The sequence below is a fragment of the Pimephales promelas genome, chromosome 10, assembly GCF_988280905.1.
Source record: "Pimephales promelas chromosome 10, fPimPro1.hap1.1, whole genome shotgun sequence".
Classification (NCBI taxonomy): Eukaryota; Metazoa; Chordata; class Actinopteri; order Cypriniformes; family Leuciscidae; genus Pimephales; species Pimephales promelas.
Genome location: NC_142778.1, coordinates 13,430,205 through 13,442,997, shown reverse-complemented (window position 1 = coordinate 13,442,997; position 12,793 = coordinate 13,430,205). Strand labels below are relative to the sequence as shown.

At 37.4% G+C, this 12,793-nt stretch overlaps 1 protein-coding gene across 3 annotated transcripts in view; it reads left to right on the top strand.

Moving 5' to 3' along the window:
• The window catches only part of mvda (mevalonate (diphospho) decarboxylase a), a 67,046-nt gene that overhangs the window by 40,258 nt on the left and 13,995 nt on the right, over positions 1–12,793 (top strand). For 2 of the 3 annotated variants that reach the window (XM_089135403.1, XM_089135405.1), the window contains one exon: positions 12,361–12,579. The exons of the other annotated variant lie outside the window; for it this stretch is intronic. In XM_089135403.1, coding sequence (XP_088991529.1) covers positions 12,361–12,579 — 219 coding nt within the window. The remainder of the gene's footprint in view (positions 1–12,360; positions 12,580–12,793) is intronic. 3 annotated transcript variants of the gene reach the window in all.

Genomic DNA, 12,793 nt, shown 5'->3' with positions numbered 1-12,793 from the left:
ACTACTAAGTGCTAATGTGGATTTCTGTCTATATAATAAACATTTTCCAAAACCTCAATAAGGTTAATTATAGATAAAGTTAGACAGAAACACACCTGTTCACCGCTCATTTTCCCATGGGCAAAGGCGAGCAAATTGATCCCTTATCTTAGCGCCATCTACTGTTCTAGAAGAGGAAGTTGTTCCACTGTATTTGTGAGAAAATCTGATTCTGCCTGGACGCGGAAAAATAGTGCCAAAAGTCACGTGACAGTTTTTCGTACTTGTAGAATTCTGTTTTGTAGTTGTAGAATTTTGTTTTGTACTTGTAGAATTTTGCTTTGTACTTGTAGAATTTTGCTTTGTACTTGTAGAATTTTGCTTTGTACTTTCAAAGATTTTAGTTTGTACTTGCAGGATATTTTGGTCATTGAAGAAATACGTTTCTATGTATATGTAAAACAAACTGTATTTGTTTGATAGGTACGTTTTTTATTTGCAGAACAATATGCATTAGTTTGTGAGTGATGTTTTGTATTTACAAACCACACTGAGTTTGTTTGTGAATCATTGGGTGTGAGTAAAACACGTTTTGTTTGTGTGTGAGGTTTAGGCACATACTTCGCTCCATAAACTCAGAGCACCTCCTCCAGGTAGTCTCGGATTCGGTACCTGTGGAAAAATAACTAAATAGCCTATGCAAAGCGAATTATATATTTCTAACTCCAAACAGTTGAGCCACTGAACCAGCTGATAAAATCTTCATTTGATTCGATCCGTGATTACAACCTTACCTGACACTTAAATGAACCGATCGCATTTTACTGACACGCGCACACTGAGAGGGAGCTTGGCGTGTCAGTGTGTACCGGGCCGGTTGTGGTAACATATTAAATAATGACGCAGTTACAAGGTGTGCATAATATAAACTGCTTAGTTTTGGTTTTCATACTGCTGCTCTCCTTATAGTCACTTCTGAACTTGACACAACCGAACGTCTCTTGATTTAAAGCTCCAGGTTTCGGGTTGCCAGATATCACAGAAAGAGCAAAACAACCCCCTTAAAAAAACGCAGTATAATAAGCAGACATGGCAAAAAATGTACCGGGGAACACATTTAAACATAATAGTATTGCTAATATTATCCTACCAAATTAAAAGGAAGCTACTAATTTATTATGAATAGAATAGTTCAAAATAAAATATTTAGATATTATAAACTGATTGATAAGGTAAAGCAATAACATGAGATTTAAAAATTATTCAGGAACACTTTATTTAAAGTTTAATTGCACCTATGAGTTGTATTTAATATCAGTCAGTTGGGTGAAGTTCTTATAAAAGTTGATGTGTTTTGTTCACTATATTTAGCTATCAAAATAGTTTACTAAATACATGATTTGCCAAAAAAAAGTCAAACAAGGAGAAGAACTTTTCATTTCTGAAGTATTTGAGTTTATTTACTATACAAAGCCCTTTATGATGATTTTTCGAGAATAACTACATGTATAAATAACTCGTTACCGGGAAATAAAATTATTCATACCATGAAACAGAATTTTGGTCATACCGCCCACCTGTACTGCATGTCATTTGGATCAAGTCCTCTAACAACATTTTGAAAAATAAAACCTGTGTTTTGCTTCAATATCTGATCCTTCTGCTATTACGAAACACAATTTTGGCTGTTTATTTCATATTATCTCTTTTAATGTGGAAAAACCACTAAATATTTAATTTTTTACTATGTATTGGTTTGTAATTTACGGTGGATAATAGGGCTGGGTAATAAATATCGATTTCTCGATATTAATCGATTCTCATTTTTACGAACCGATATCGATTCTTAAATCTCAAGAATCGATTAGTCATCCTGTTTCATTTGAATGAATGGGACATTGTATCGTGGCTGCGCGCAAAAAATCGCAATAATCTTTGTCCTTTGCTACTATTGATATGAAACAAAGTCTCAATTTTCAAATTACGTCAATTTTCTTTAGAAATTCAAAAACATAAATAACGTTTTGGCGCTGTGGCGTGAGATCGCTCTGGCGCAGCTCAAGAGAAGCAGCAGTGCTGATCTCTCTTCCGGGTTAATAATACCAGTTACAGCGTGAAATAAACATGAATGAGCATCTGAAAGTGTGTTAAAAGATAGAGTACAACTTATCTAAATCCGTATCATGTCACATTGATTCACTCAATCAGCGTTTCAACCATGGAAAGACGTCAGTTAAACAGCTTGTAATCAATGTCATGTATCGTCATATTTACCTCAGAAAACCCACATAAACTCGTTAGTCAGCTAGAAAAAAATAACTCCAGAGAGGAGCATTTTGCTAAATATAAACACCATATTACATATGTATTATAATCTTGATGTTCTTCAATATTTAATGCATATCTATCTTCTATCTATAAATAACAGGAACGTCTGTCTGTCTGTCTGTCTGTCTGTGTGTGTGTGTGTGTGTGTCTGTCTGTTAATCGCATATCTCTCGAACCGTTAGTCCGATGGATCTCAAACTTGACAAGTGTCTTGCTGCGGGCACGAGTAAGTGCAGTGCCGAATTTGACGTTGTTTGGATTAGAAATGCAAAAGATATCGCTAAACATATCGCTAAAAGAAGCACACATTGGCTTTTGTCGCTCTAGCCGCTGGCCACTCCCCCTCTCACACTGCAAATTGAGTGAGCACAGCGAGCGCAGGACCAGAGACAGAGGGACGAAGAAAGCAGATTTGCTCCCTGAATCGTCGCGCTTATTCATTTGAGCACTCACACACACCAAACCAACAATTGCTAAAAACACATGGGCACACGGGCATTATTTTGCACGGGTATTTTGCACTATCTGTCTATACATTACAGGAACGTCAGACTTGACGGGTGTCTTGCTACGGGTGCAGTGCCGAGTTTGACGTTGTTTGGATTAGCTAGGCACAAATAAAAATGTCTCTGAACTTTTGCTGTGTAATTGTAACAATGAGCACTCAAACACACCAAACCAACAATTACTAAAAACACACAAAAACTGATTTTGCACGGGCTCTTTGCACTAGTTTGAATAAATCTGGCAAGTTTTTATGACAGCCACCATTTAGATGTTTATATTTCATATAATCTTCTTATTATAAAAATAAATAAAAGTGTAATTTAAGTTTTTCTATAGCTACAAAATAGCTATAGAATTCATTATTACCTTCATATTAGGCTAATGAAGCCTAGTAGGCTACAACTAGACTCCCATTGTTTACAGCATTTAAGAGATTTGATTCCCTTGAGAAAAATTGCCATTTATTGTAACAGATATCCAAAATAATCAATATCGAATCAAAATCGAATCGAATTGCAAGCTTGTGAATCGAAATCGAATCGAATTGTGAAATTTGTCTCAATACCCAGCCCTAGTGGATAAGCTGCTGGAAAAAGCTTTAAAATGGACCTTGAAAGTGCTTGAAAAGTGCTTGAATTTGACTTTGGAAAAGGTGTACGAACCCTGAATAATATTAGACATTTCATGTCGGTTATTTTAGAGGTGGGTCTAGCGATCCACAGACTCTTTTGAATGTCTTTCAGAACTTTTCAGTCTGCTGCGCCATATTATTACTGGCGGGCCAGTTTTGGCCCACGGGACGCCTGTTGCCGACCCCTGCTCTAAGGGCTTTAAAAATATAAACGACAGCAGCAAGCGGCCCCTGCTTGCCCCTACTGTAAAGTTTGGACGAAAGAGAAAGTCTGTAGAGGAAAGAGCAGAGATTTAAAAAAAAAAAAAAAAAGTAACGCCGGACTCTAGTAGGATAAATATAGGGTCCACCGTTGGAGGAAGCTTCAGGGTGATTTGGGACTGAAAACCAACGCTGACATGGCTGACTTTTTGAGTGGATCAAGGAAGTCAAAAAACAGCGCAAGCGTCACACGTGCTTCAGTGTGTGTGTGTGTGGTAAATGAAACTGCGCGTTGGCTGAACTATTCGTTCAAACGGAACAAGGCAAGCAGGATTCGTATTTTAAATAGTCTTTGTGGTTTAATATTCACACACACTAGTCTACATCGCGATTTGATTTCAAGTGTACTGAACTGCTTTCTATTTATTCCTCGAAAATATACTGTAAATTCCTTTTTTTATGACAGGATTTCGTCAGCATTTTAGAGGGCACAGGGGTCGTTTTGGGGGTGGTGGGCCGCCCCACTAAAACAATGGTAGGGGAAACACTGTACATAGATTTACACATCTAATGTGCACACAATTACACACAGTACAATATGCATTAACCCTCTAATGGTCTTAGTTTAGGAGTCATGTCGTGAGCCTTCCCGGTCAGAAGTGACCGGACACCTAAAAATGAAACTTCCTCCATCCCAGTAAAAACCAATGCAATTTATTTTTGTTCTCTAATATTTATACTTTTTAATTTAGTTTTTAGAGACTATTTGATTGAATTTATTAATATTTATGCAATATGTATGGTCTGTTTATGCCATGGGAAAAAAAAATATATATAATATATTTTATAATATATTTTATTATATTTATAATATAAAAAATATATATAATATATATATATATATATATATATATATATATATATATATATATATATATATATATATATTATGTAAAATATATAAATGCAGTATTTTAATTTAATATAGAGTCTAGGCCTTTAGAAAAAAAATATTTTTGAAGAAAATTAGCACCATCTGGTTACAGTATAGAGAAAAAGCATAGAACCATGGTGTAACCACTAGATGGCATGTACAGCTCTCTATGGAAAGGCATGTGAATTCCCCAGCTGTTTATGAACACATTTAACTTTTTTTCTGGTGGATTTGAATGTATATTTGAAACAATCTCAAAAACGATTTCTTTTAGATTTTTTTTTTTAATAGTGATAAAAAAAAGTGTTTCCCATTCATTTCCTATGGGGGTCATTTTATGGGGGTCTGGGGGTCAGACCAAAATTGTGACTATTTTTTTTATGACCACTTAGCATGCTCGGATCATGAACTAATTTTTTTGTGTTCACATCCCTAATGCCGGAAATGTCACCAAGTTTCGTAACATTCAGATGAAGCTGTGATTTTTAAAAATTCAAAACAGATTTTTTTGTAATCTGAATTTATTGGTGTGCATGTGTATAAAAGTGTGTTTGTATGTGTGTGGGTGGGTGTGAATTTTTTTCACTCTTGATGTTGTAGAGTGTCACCCCTTCACTGCGGTGTACTTTCTTTTAGAATCGTGGCCGATTTGTAGATTGTACAGACAAAAGCATGGATCAAAAATTCAGAGAATTTTTGTGTTTTTGTAAATTTCCCATTCATTTCCTATGGGTCGGTCATTTTTGACCAAAGACCACGAGTGTGACTATTTTTTTTACGACCACTTAGCATGCTCGGATCATGACCTCATATTTTTATTTATACATACAATAGATACAGATGTTGAAGAAATGAAGAGCTCTTTTCCAAAATGCGATAAACGCCATTTAAAAAAAATGTGTCATTCTTCTGTGTACAGAACCCATTCACTGCTCTCGCTATATTTCCTTGTTTAAAATGTGCTGCAAGATGCAGTTTCTTTCCAAACCACGATAAGCACTAAACCTATTTTTAGCCTAAACGCGATAAATCCTCGAATTCGACGAGCGTTCTATACGTAATCCAGCACGACGGCACTCTGAACAGAGGTTTGTTTATGTTCATTCATTCCTCAAAATGAGTCCTAGTTTTCTAGTCGACTAGTAGTAGTTAATTTAAGCCATTTGTCTAATCGCATCAAGTTCGTGCTCAAGTTCACACGCGCGCTTCTGTGTCCTGATTATAGGCTATTGTCTGATTTATTTGCTTGTATAATTTAATGTATTAATCCAGTTAATTTGTTGATGAAACATTTATTAAAACGAAGATACAATTTATACAAAACGAAATTCACTTTAAAGACAGGCTTTCTACAAAACAAAACTTAATAAGTGGTCAAAATCATGTCTGACCCACTCCAAATGTTTTCCGAAATATTAGGTAGCTTTTGATCCTATCTTACTCATCTCATGCGGTTCCCTTTTCATATAGCAAAATAATTTCCATCGAGATATCAGGATAATATTAGTGATACTGGCTTTCTTTCATTAAAAAGATGCCATTTAAGATGTAATACTTGAAAATAAATGTTGCCATTGAAGATCAGTCGTCATCGTCACCCCCCCCCCCCCCCAAAAAAAAAAAAGTTCAGGCTCAGGAATTGTTTTCACTTTAACCCCTGTTATACTACAACACTTAATTTTGGGGGAGAATATTTTTACATAATTTTTATGATTTATGATGATTGTTATACTACAGTTATACTACACTTATTTTTGAAAAATATATAAATAATTATACAGGGTAGCATTGATGTGTGAACTGAATTTGGCAACAATACAGTAAATTACAGTTAAGTTATTGAAATTTTATTGAAACTGAAATTATTTTTTTCCTCCCAAAATAAGTGTTGTATAATCATAAGGACAGCAGTGATGTGTAAACTGAATTTGGCAACAATAGAAATTACAGTGAAGTTATTGAATATCTTTCATAAAAATCATTAAAAAAATTATCATTTTTGATTGTATACAATTATTTTTTTCCCAAAATCAGTGTTGTAGTATAACCATCAAGACAACAGTGGTGTGTGAACTGAATTTGGCAACAATGCAGTGTATTACAGTGAAGTTATTTAATATTTTTCATAAAAGTCATAAAAATTGTACATTTTCAATTGTATTTACAATTAAAATTTTCTTTTTTTTCCTCCCAAAATAAGTGTGTGGTGTGTAAACTGAATTTGGCAACAATATACAATTGAAAATGTACAATTTTTATAATTTTATGAAAATATTCAATAACTTCACTGTAATTTCTTTTTTTTTTTTTTTGAATTTTTTATTGAAGTTATTGAATATTTTTCATAAATATAAATCATAAAAATTATGTAAAAATATTCTCCCCCTTGTAGTATAACCAATAGGGCAGCAGTGATGTGTGTTATGTGTGATTGAAACGTGTAGGCAAATGCACAGTACATCGTATAAATGTATTTGTGTGTTTTCTGATAAATAGTTTAGTCTATGATTAGGGTAGGATGAAGGGGTACATTAGCCATACTGAATTGAAACCCAACAGTTATGGATCGTATTTAGGAATAAATAATTCACTTATTAACTCATCATCATCATCATATCTTTATTCAGGACATACTTATAAAATGGTCCATAGCACTATACAAAATAAAGTACATTCAAAATAGAAGAAGAAAAAAAACAACAAAAAAAATGTAAAAAAAAAAAAAAAAAATGACTACACAGTCAAAATTACATCTCTATAATAAGAAAAATAACTATCTCTCCGGTTTCATTTTGTAAAGTTAAAATATACCGAACATTACTGTAAATATGGTCATTGCTACGTTATGGGAGCAGTCTATTTCCCCCCTTAATCATTCAATTGTACTTGCACAGCGTATTATTTATATTTTATGTTGGTTGTCATGGTTGTAATCCTGAACGGGCCACCACGGCAGACCTCTTTGCGTGATCACGGTAGGCTAATGGCTGAATCGGGATTTATAAGCAAGATCACGGGAATCAATAACCTAATACAGCCCAGTTGTGCTAAAATAAATATCATGAGACGTCCAACTACCAATGCGAACATGAACACAGGCTTTTCCTTCCAAAAATATAGTCTAAAAAACGTATCTAAGTTGTCATCCTGTCTCTCAAAAAAATGCAACACTGACATTAACCAAATGCAATAAAAGCTTAAAAAGTACTTTGGTGTGTGTTTTATTTTATATTTACCGTTTAATAATGCAATCGCTGCTGTCGGTCCATTGAAGAACATGACAGCCCGCATCTGATTTGGAACTATTGGGGCTTCCATGAACCACGTGACAGCCTTGCGGCGACATCAAAGCTTGTCGTAACTCTCAATATATGGCTCTGGGGGAGGGGATATCCGCTCTACAGTAATTTGAAACTGATTGCAGCAGTGGTGGGCCGTCAGGGCCAGCAAGGCCTTCTCTGCTGGCCTAAACACTATCAGAATCACTGGCTTGCATTGTAATATTTTTTTACATGAATGTGTATTAAATTATTCTCAATAGTCTGTTCTCTTAAAGGTTCTCTAAGCGATGTGAGGCCAAACCATTTTTTGTCACATACATCAAACGTCTCCTCACTATCGGCTAGCTGCCTGTCCCCTAAACACACTGTAAAAAAACGCGGTCTCTGTAGACACCACAGGCTCCACAAACGGCAACAAAAACAATCATGTCTCACCCGGACCACGAAACCTAACAAACAGTGTTCCAGCCAATCACTGGCAAGAAGTATTTGAGGGTGGGTCTGGGGGGTTAGTGCGCGTGCACATGAAGGGGGTGTGTGTGTGAAGTAGAGCGAAGCATCAGAGGGAAGTTTGAAAAATTACCGACACACGACCAAAGAGACGTCGTTCTGAAGAACAAATTAAAAAGAAGGAGTCGGATAAAGAACGTGCGAAGTTCCGAATTTACATCGGTAGCAAAGCTTTTGAATGATGGCGAGAACTCCGGCGGCAGAAGGGCTTCCAGTCCGACATTCAGGTTGCTCTGTTTTTGCTGGACAGGTGGGTAACGTTAAATTGTTTTGTTTTTTTTTTCTTCTAAATTGACGCTTATGTTCGCCAAACCCACACAAGGATAAAATTAGCTAGAACTATGCACGTTCACAATTATTTCAGGAAGCACGGAAGGGACGGGGAGGAGATGAGATGCGGAGGAGGGAGGGTCTAGCTAGCCTCCGATTTGTTTGAAAATATTCCGAACGTCAACACCCAGGATCGCTTAGAGAACCTTTAATTTCATAGCTTTTTTCTTGGTCGCGCTGCTTGGTCGTGCATGCGTGTATTTTATGTTAAGCTTTTATCCAATCATATTTCAGCCACCACGATAAAATAAATCTGCCTGGAGGCCTTCAGAATCAATAGAGCGGGCTCCTGTAGCATAAAAACAAATGGTAATGTAACTGGGCTCTTTAACCAATCAGATACTCAAGCAGATTTAATCAACCAATCAGATTTCGAGATGGCGACACTGGGGCCATCTAGCAGGCTTAGAATAACGTCGGCCTTTTCACGTCCTTCGATTGGATGGCCAGAATCCGTACTATTACTACTAGTCAGTCAGAGCAAACCGCAAACAGCATCTGTAAAATTTAAAAATAATATTAATGTAGCGATTTTAATCATTAAATAACGTTTTTTTTTTTTATTTTACAAACCACAATGGCTGACAGAGGAGAAGACATTAACTTGTTCGCAGATTTACTTGCAAAGCCATTTTCAAGACGTACTTTTCAAGAGAAGCGGGACATCATAAGGAAAAGGTCGGCCCACCCCGAAACTAGAAAGCCTGTCCCAGACGGGGAAAGGGTTTACCCGCCACTTTCATTGCAATAACTATGAGCGTTACCCTTAGCTCACAGCCTCCGAGGAACACTCCAAATTGTATTGCTGTTATTTGCAGTGGATCGACTTGGTGTTTGGAGCCACACTGGGTTTGCAAACTTGAGTTGTCTAACCAAAGCAGCTGCGCGACACCAGATCGCAGCTGGATACTTACAAGCAACGGTGCTTTTAAAAACTTTTGGGGAAACACACGAGTGGATCTACAGCTCAATGAACAGATGCGCAGGGAAACGGAGCTCCACAGCGAAAAGGTGACGAAAAATAGGGAAATATTGAAAAGACTGATAGATTGTGTGATATTTTTGGGTAAACAAGAACTTTCGTTTCGGGGACACGATGAAAGTGCTGGATCCACAAATAGAGGAAACTATATAGAGCTTCTTTCTTTTCTCGCTGAAAACAACACAGACTTGCATTACCACCTGTCCACGAACAAAGTTTTTACTGGAATGTCAGGCAAAATACAAAACGACCTGATTAATGCCATTGCTGAAGTCATGGTAGACGAAATTAAAAGGGAGATCAAAAAAGCACCCTTTGTCGCTGTCATGGTGGACGAGACGTCTGATGTGAGCAATGCAGCGCAGTTCGCACTGGTCCTGCGTTATGTGACGGACACGGTGTCAAGGAGCGCTTTGTCAGATTTGAAGATGTCACTAGTGGCAAGCAAGCCGATGACATTGCTGCTGTAATTGTCAGTTTTTTGGAAGAATTTGAATGCATAGATAAAGTTGTGGTACAGTGTTTTGATGGCGCACCGGTCATGTCATCTGGAGTAAATGGGGTGCAGGCTAAAGTCAAAGAGAGGGCACCTATGGCCTTATCCATACACTGCTATGCACATCGACTGAATTTAGTACTTACTCAAGGGGCCTCAAAGCTTAAGGAATGCAAGATATTTTTTGCCCACCTAAATGGCCAAGCTGCATTTTTCTCCAGATCCCCTAAGCGCATGCAACTACTGGATGATATTTGCCAGCGGCGTCTTCCTCGTGTGGCACCAACACGGTGGCAATACACATCAAGATTGGTCAGTACAGTTTTTGAGAAGAGAGTTGCCCTAAAGGAGCTGTTTCACCACATACTGCAACATCATGATGAGTATGACGAGGACTCTGTGCGATGTGCTGATCCATTTAATGCACGTCTGGATGATTTCGAGTTTTGGTTTTTGCTTCACACATTTAATGGGATTTTTGAGTATTCAGATGTGCTTTTTGCAATACCACAGAGCAAAACATTGGATGTAAAATTCTGTCTGACAAGGGTAAATGAGTTTTGTGACACCATTGAGCGAGAGAGAGGCCAATTTGTTCAGATCTATGAAGCCACTGCGCGCATCGCAGGCGCTCCGAGCGCACGGAGAGGCCCAGCACAAGGAGACCTTCGTGCACACTACCACAAACTCCACAGCACTGTTCTGGAGAACATTCTTTGCCAGATACGGAATAGATTTCAAGACCACGAAAAATTAATGTTTCTCTCCCTCCTCGATGCCCAGCAATTTCAGACATACCGGAAAAATTCCTGCATGCAGCCTTCACCAGCTTAACACAGAGTCACGGAACACTGTTCGATCTGTCCCGGCTAAAAACAGAACTGACTGTAATGTATGCCATGACAGACTTTGAATGCAAAAGTCCAGCTGATCTCCTTCATTTCCTTCAGCAGAAAAATCTATGTGAGAGCATGGGGCAGCTACACACATTTGCATGTTTGGCACTGACTGTCCCTGTGTCCACTGCTTCTGTCGAGCGAACATTCTCAGCCCTAAAGAGAATTAAAACGTATTCCAGAAATAAGACTGGACAGACTCGACTTTCAGCATTAGCCTCCATGGCGATAGAAAGGGAATTATTGTTGGAACTGAAACGTACAGATAACATGTACAACAGTGTATTCGAAGTCTTCTTGAGAAAAGAAAGGAGAATGGATTTTGTGTACAGATAATCAGTTTTGGTGATTAGGCTATAATGCATTTTATTTAGCCTACATACAGTGAGTCAACCCTGGCTAACCCGGGCCATGTTTTTTGCCCCGTTTGTTATGATCGAATATATATATATTTTTATTTTCATAAATTATATTATTTTAAACATTTTCATACTATTAAGATCAGATTTTTTTAAAAATAAATGAATATGGGTTTAAATATTTTTTGAATGAAAAACACTTTGTAGCCATATCACCTGAAAGAAATGCAGCTATTTTGATTGTTCAAAACATTTGGTAAACTTTTTTAAGAACCATTCAGGCTTTTGCGTTTTCTTTCCTGTAGAATTTGCACAAAAACACACAATTTGCTTTAATTTCAAATGTAATTTAATTTAATAGAAAAAAAAAATGAAAACAGAGCGGATCCTCTGATGATGTATGTGGCGCTGCTGTGGAGCAGTGAAAGGAGACGTGTTAAATTTTTGTATGGAAAGCGCGGTTCATGGATGCAACGACATATGGGAGCGCAAGTGCTTTTTTAAGAAAGCAGCGCGTTTAGACGTGGTATGTGAACGGCTTCTATAGGGTTTCTTGCTTTAGTAATGGCACTCATTCTCACTGCATGAGATACCTGTCTGTAATACAACAGCCTGATGTGCTGCGTTTATGTAGAATATTAATGGTTTATAGTCGTGGCGTCATAATGATGGTATCAAGAGGTGGATTAATTCGGGCGGGGAGATGGGGGGGGGGGGGGTTACACACCACAGAAGGCCTAGGTGTGAAATGCACGGCCCGCCACTGGATTACAGTATCAGTTTTGGCCACAATCTTACATACAGCTCCTTTAAATTAGTTTGTAATCTATATTTACATCTGTTTTAATTTACAAGTTAAGGTAATTTAGGTTTGTTTTATTTGAATAGGTTAGGTATATAAGTTCACCTACTATACTCTTCCACAGTACCGAGCAGATGTTGTGGTCCCCTGTCGTATGGTGGAGATGATCAGGGTTATTCGCCAACGAGACTTCCCAGCATTTGGTGAGCTGACCATGAAAGACAGTAATCAGTTTCATGCCACCTGCCTGGATAGCTACCCACCAATATTCTACCTGAACAACGTATCCCACCGAATCATCAGCCTTGTGCACCGCTACAACCAGTTCTATGGAGAGACCAGGGTAAGCACATTACAACTCAATATTCAGATATTTAATCTTAATCTTGCCAAACTTGCAAACTTGGATAAATCCAGTGATTATTTCATTCTTGAAAGAGCCCATGATGTCAACCTAGTACTATGTAAAAACAACTTTTGACTCCAGGCATATTATGAAACCACTATTCCCTTTACTTTTGAAAGTTGAGCCAAACAGATCAACGCTCACTAGAAAG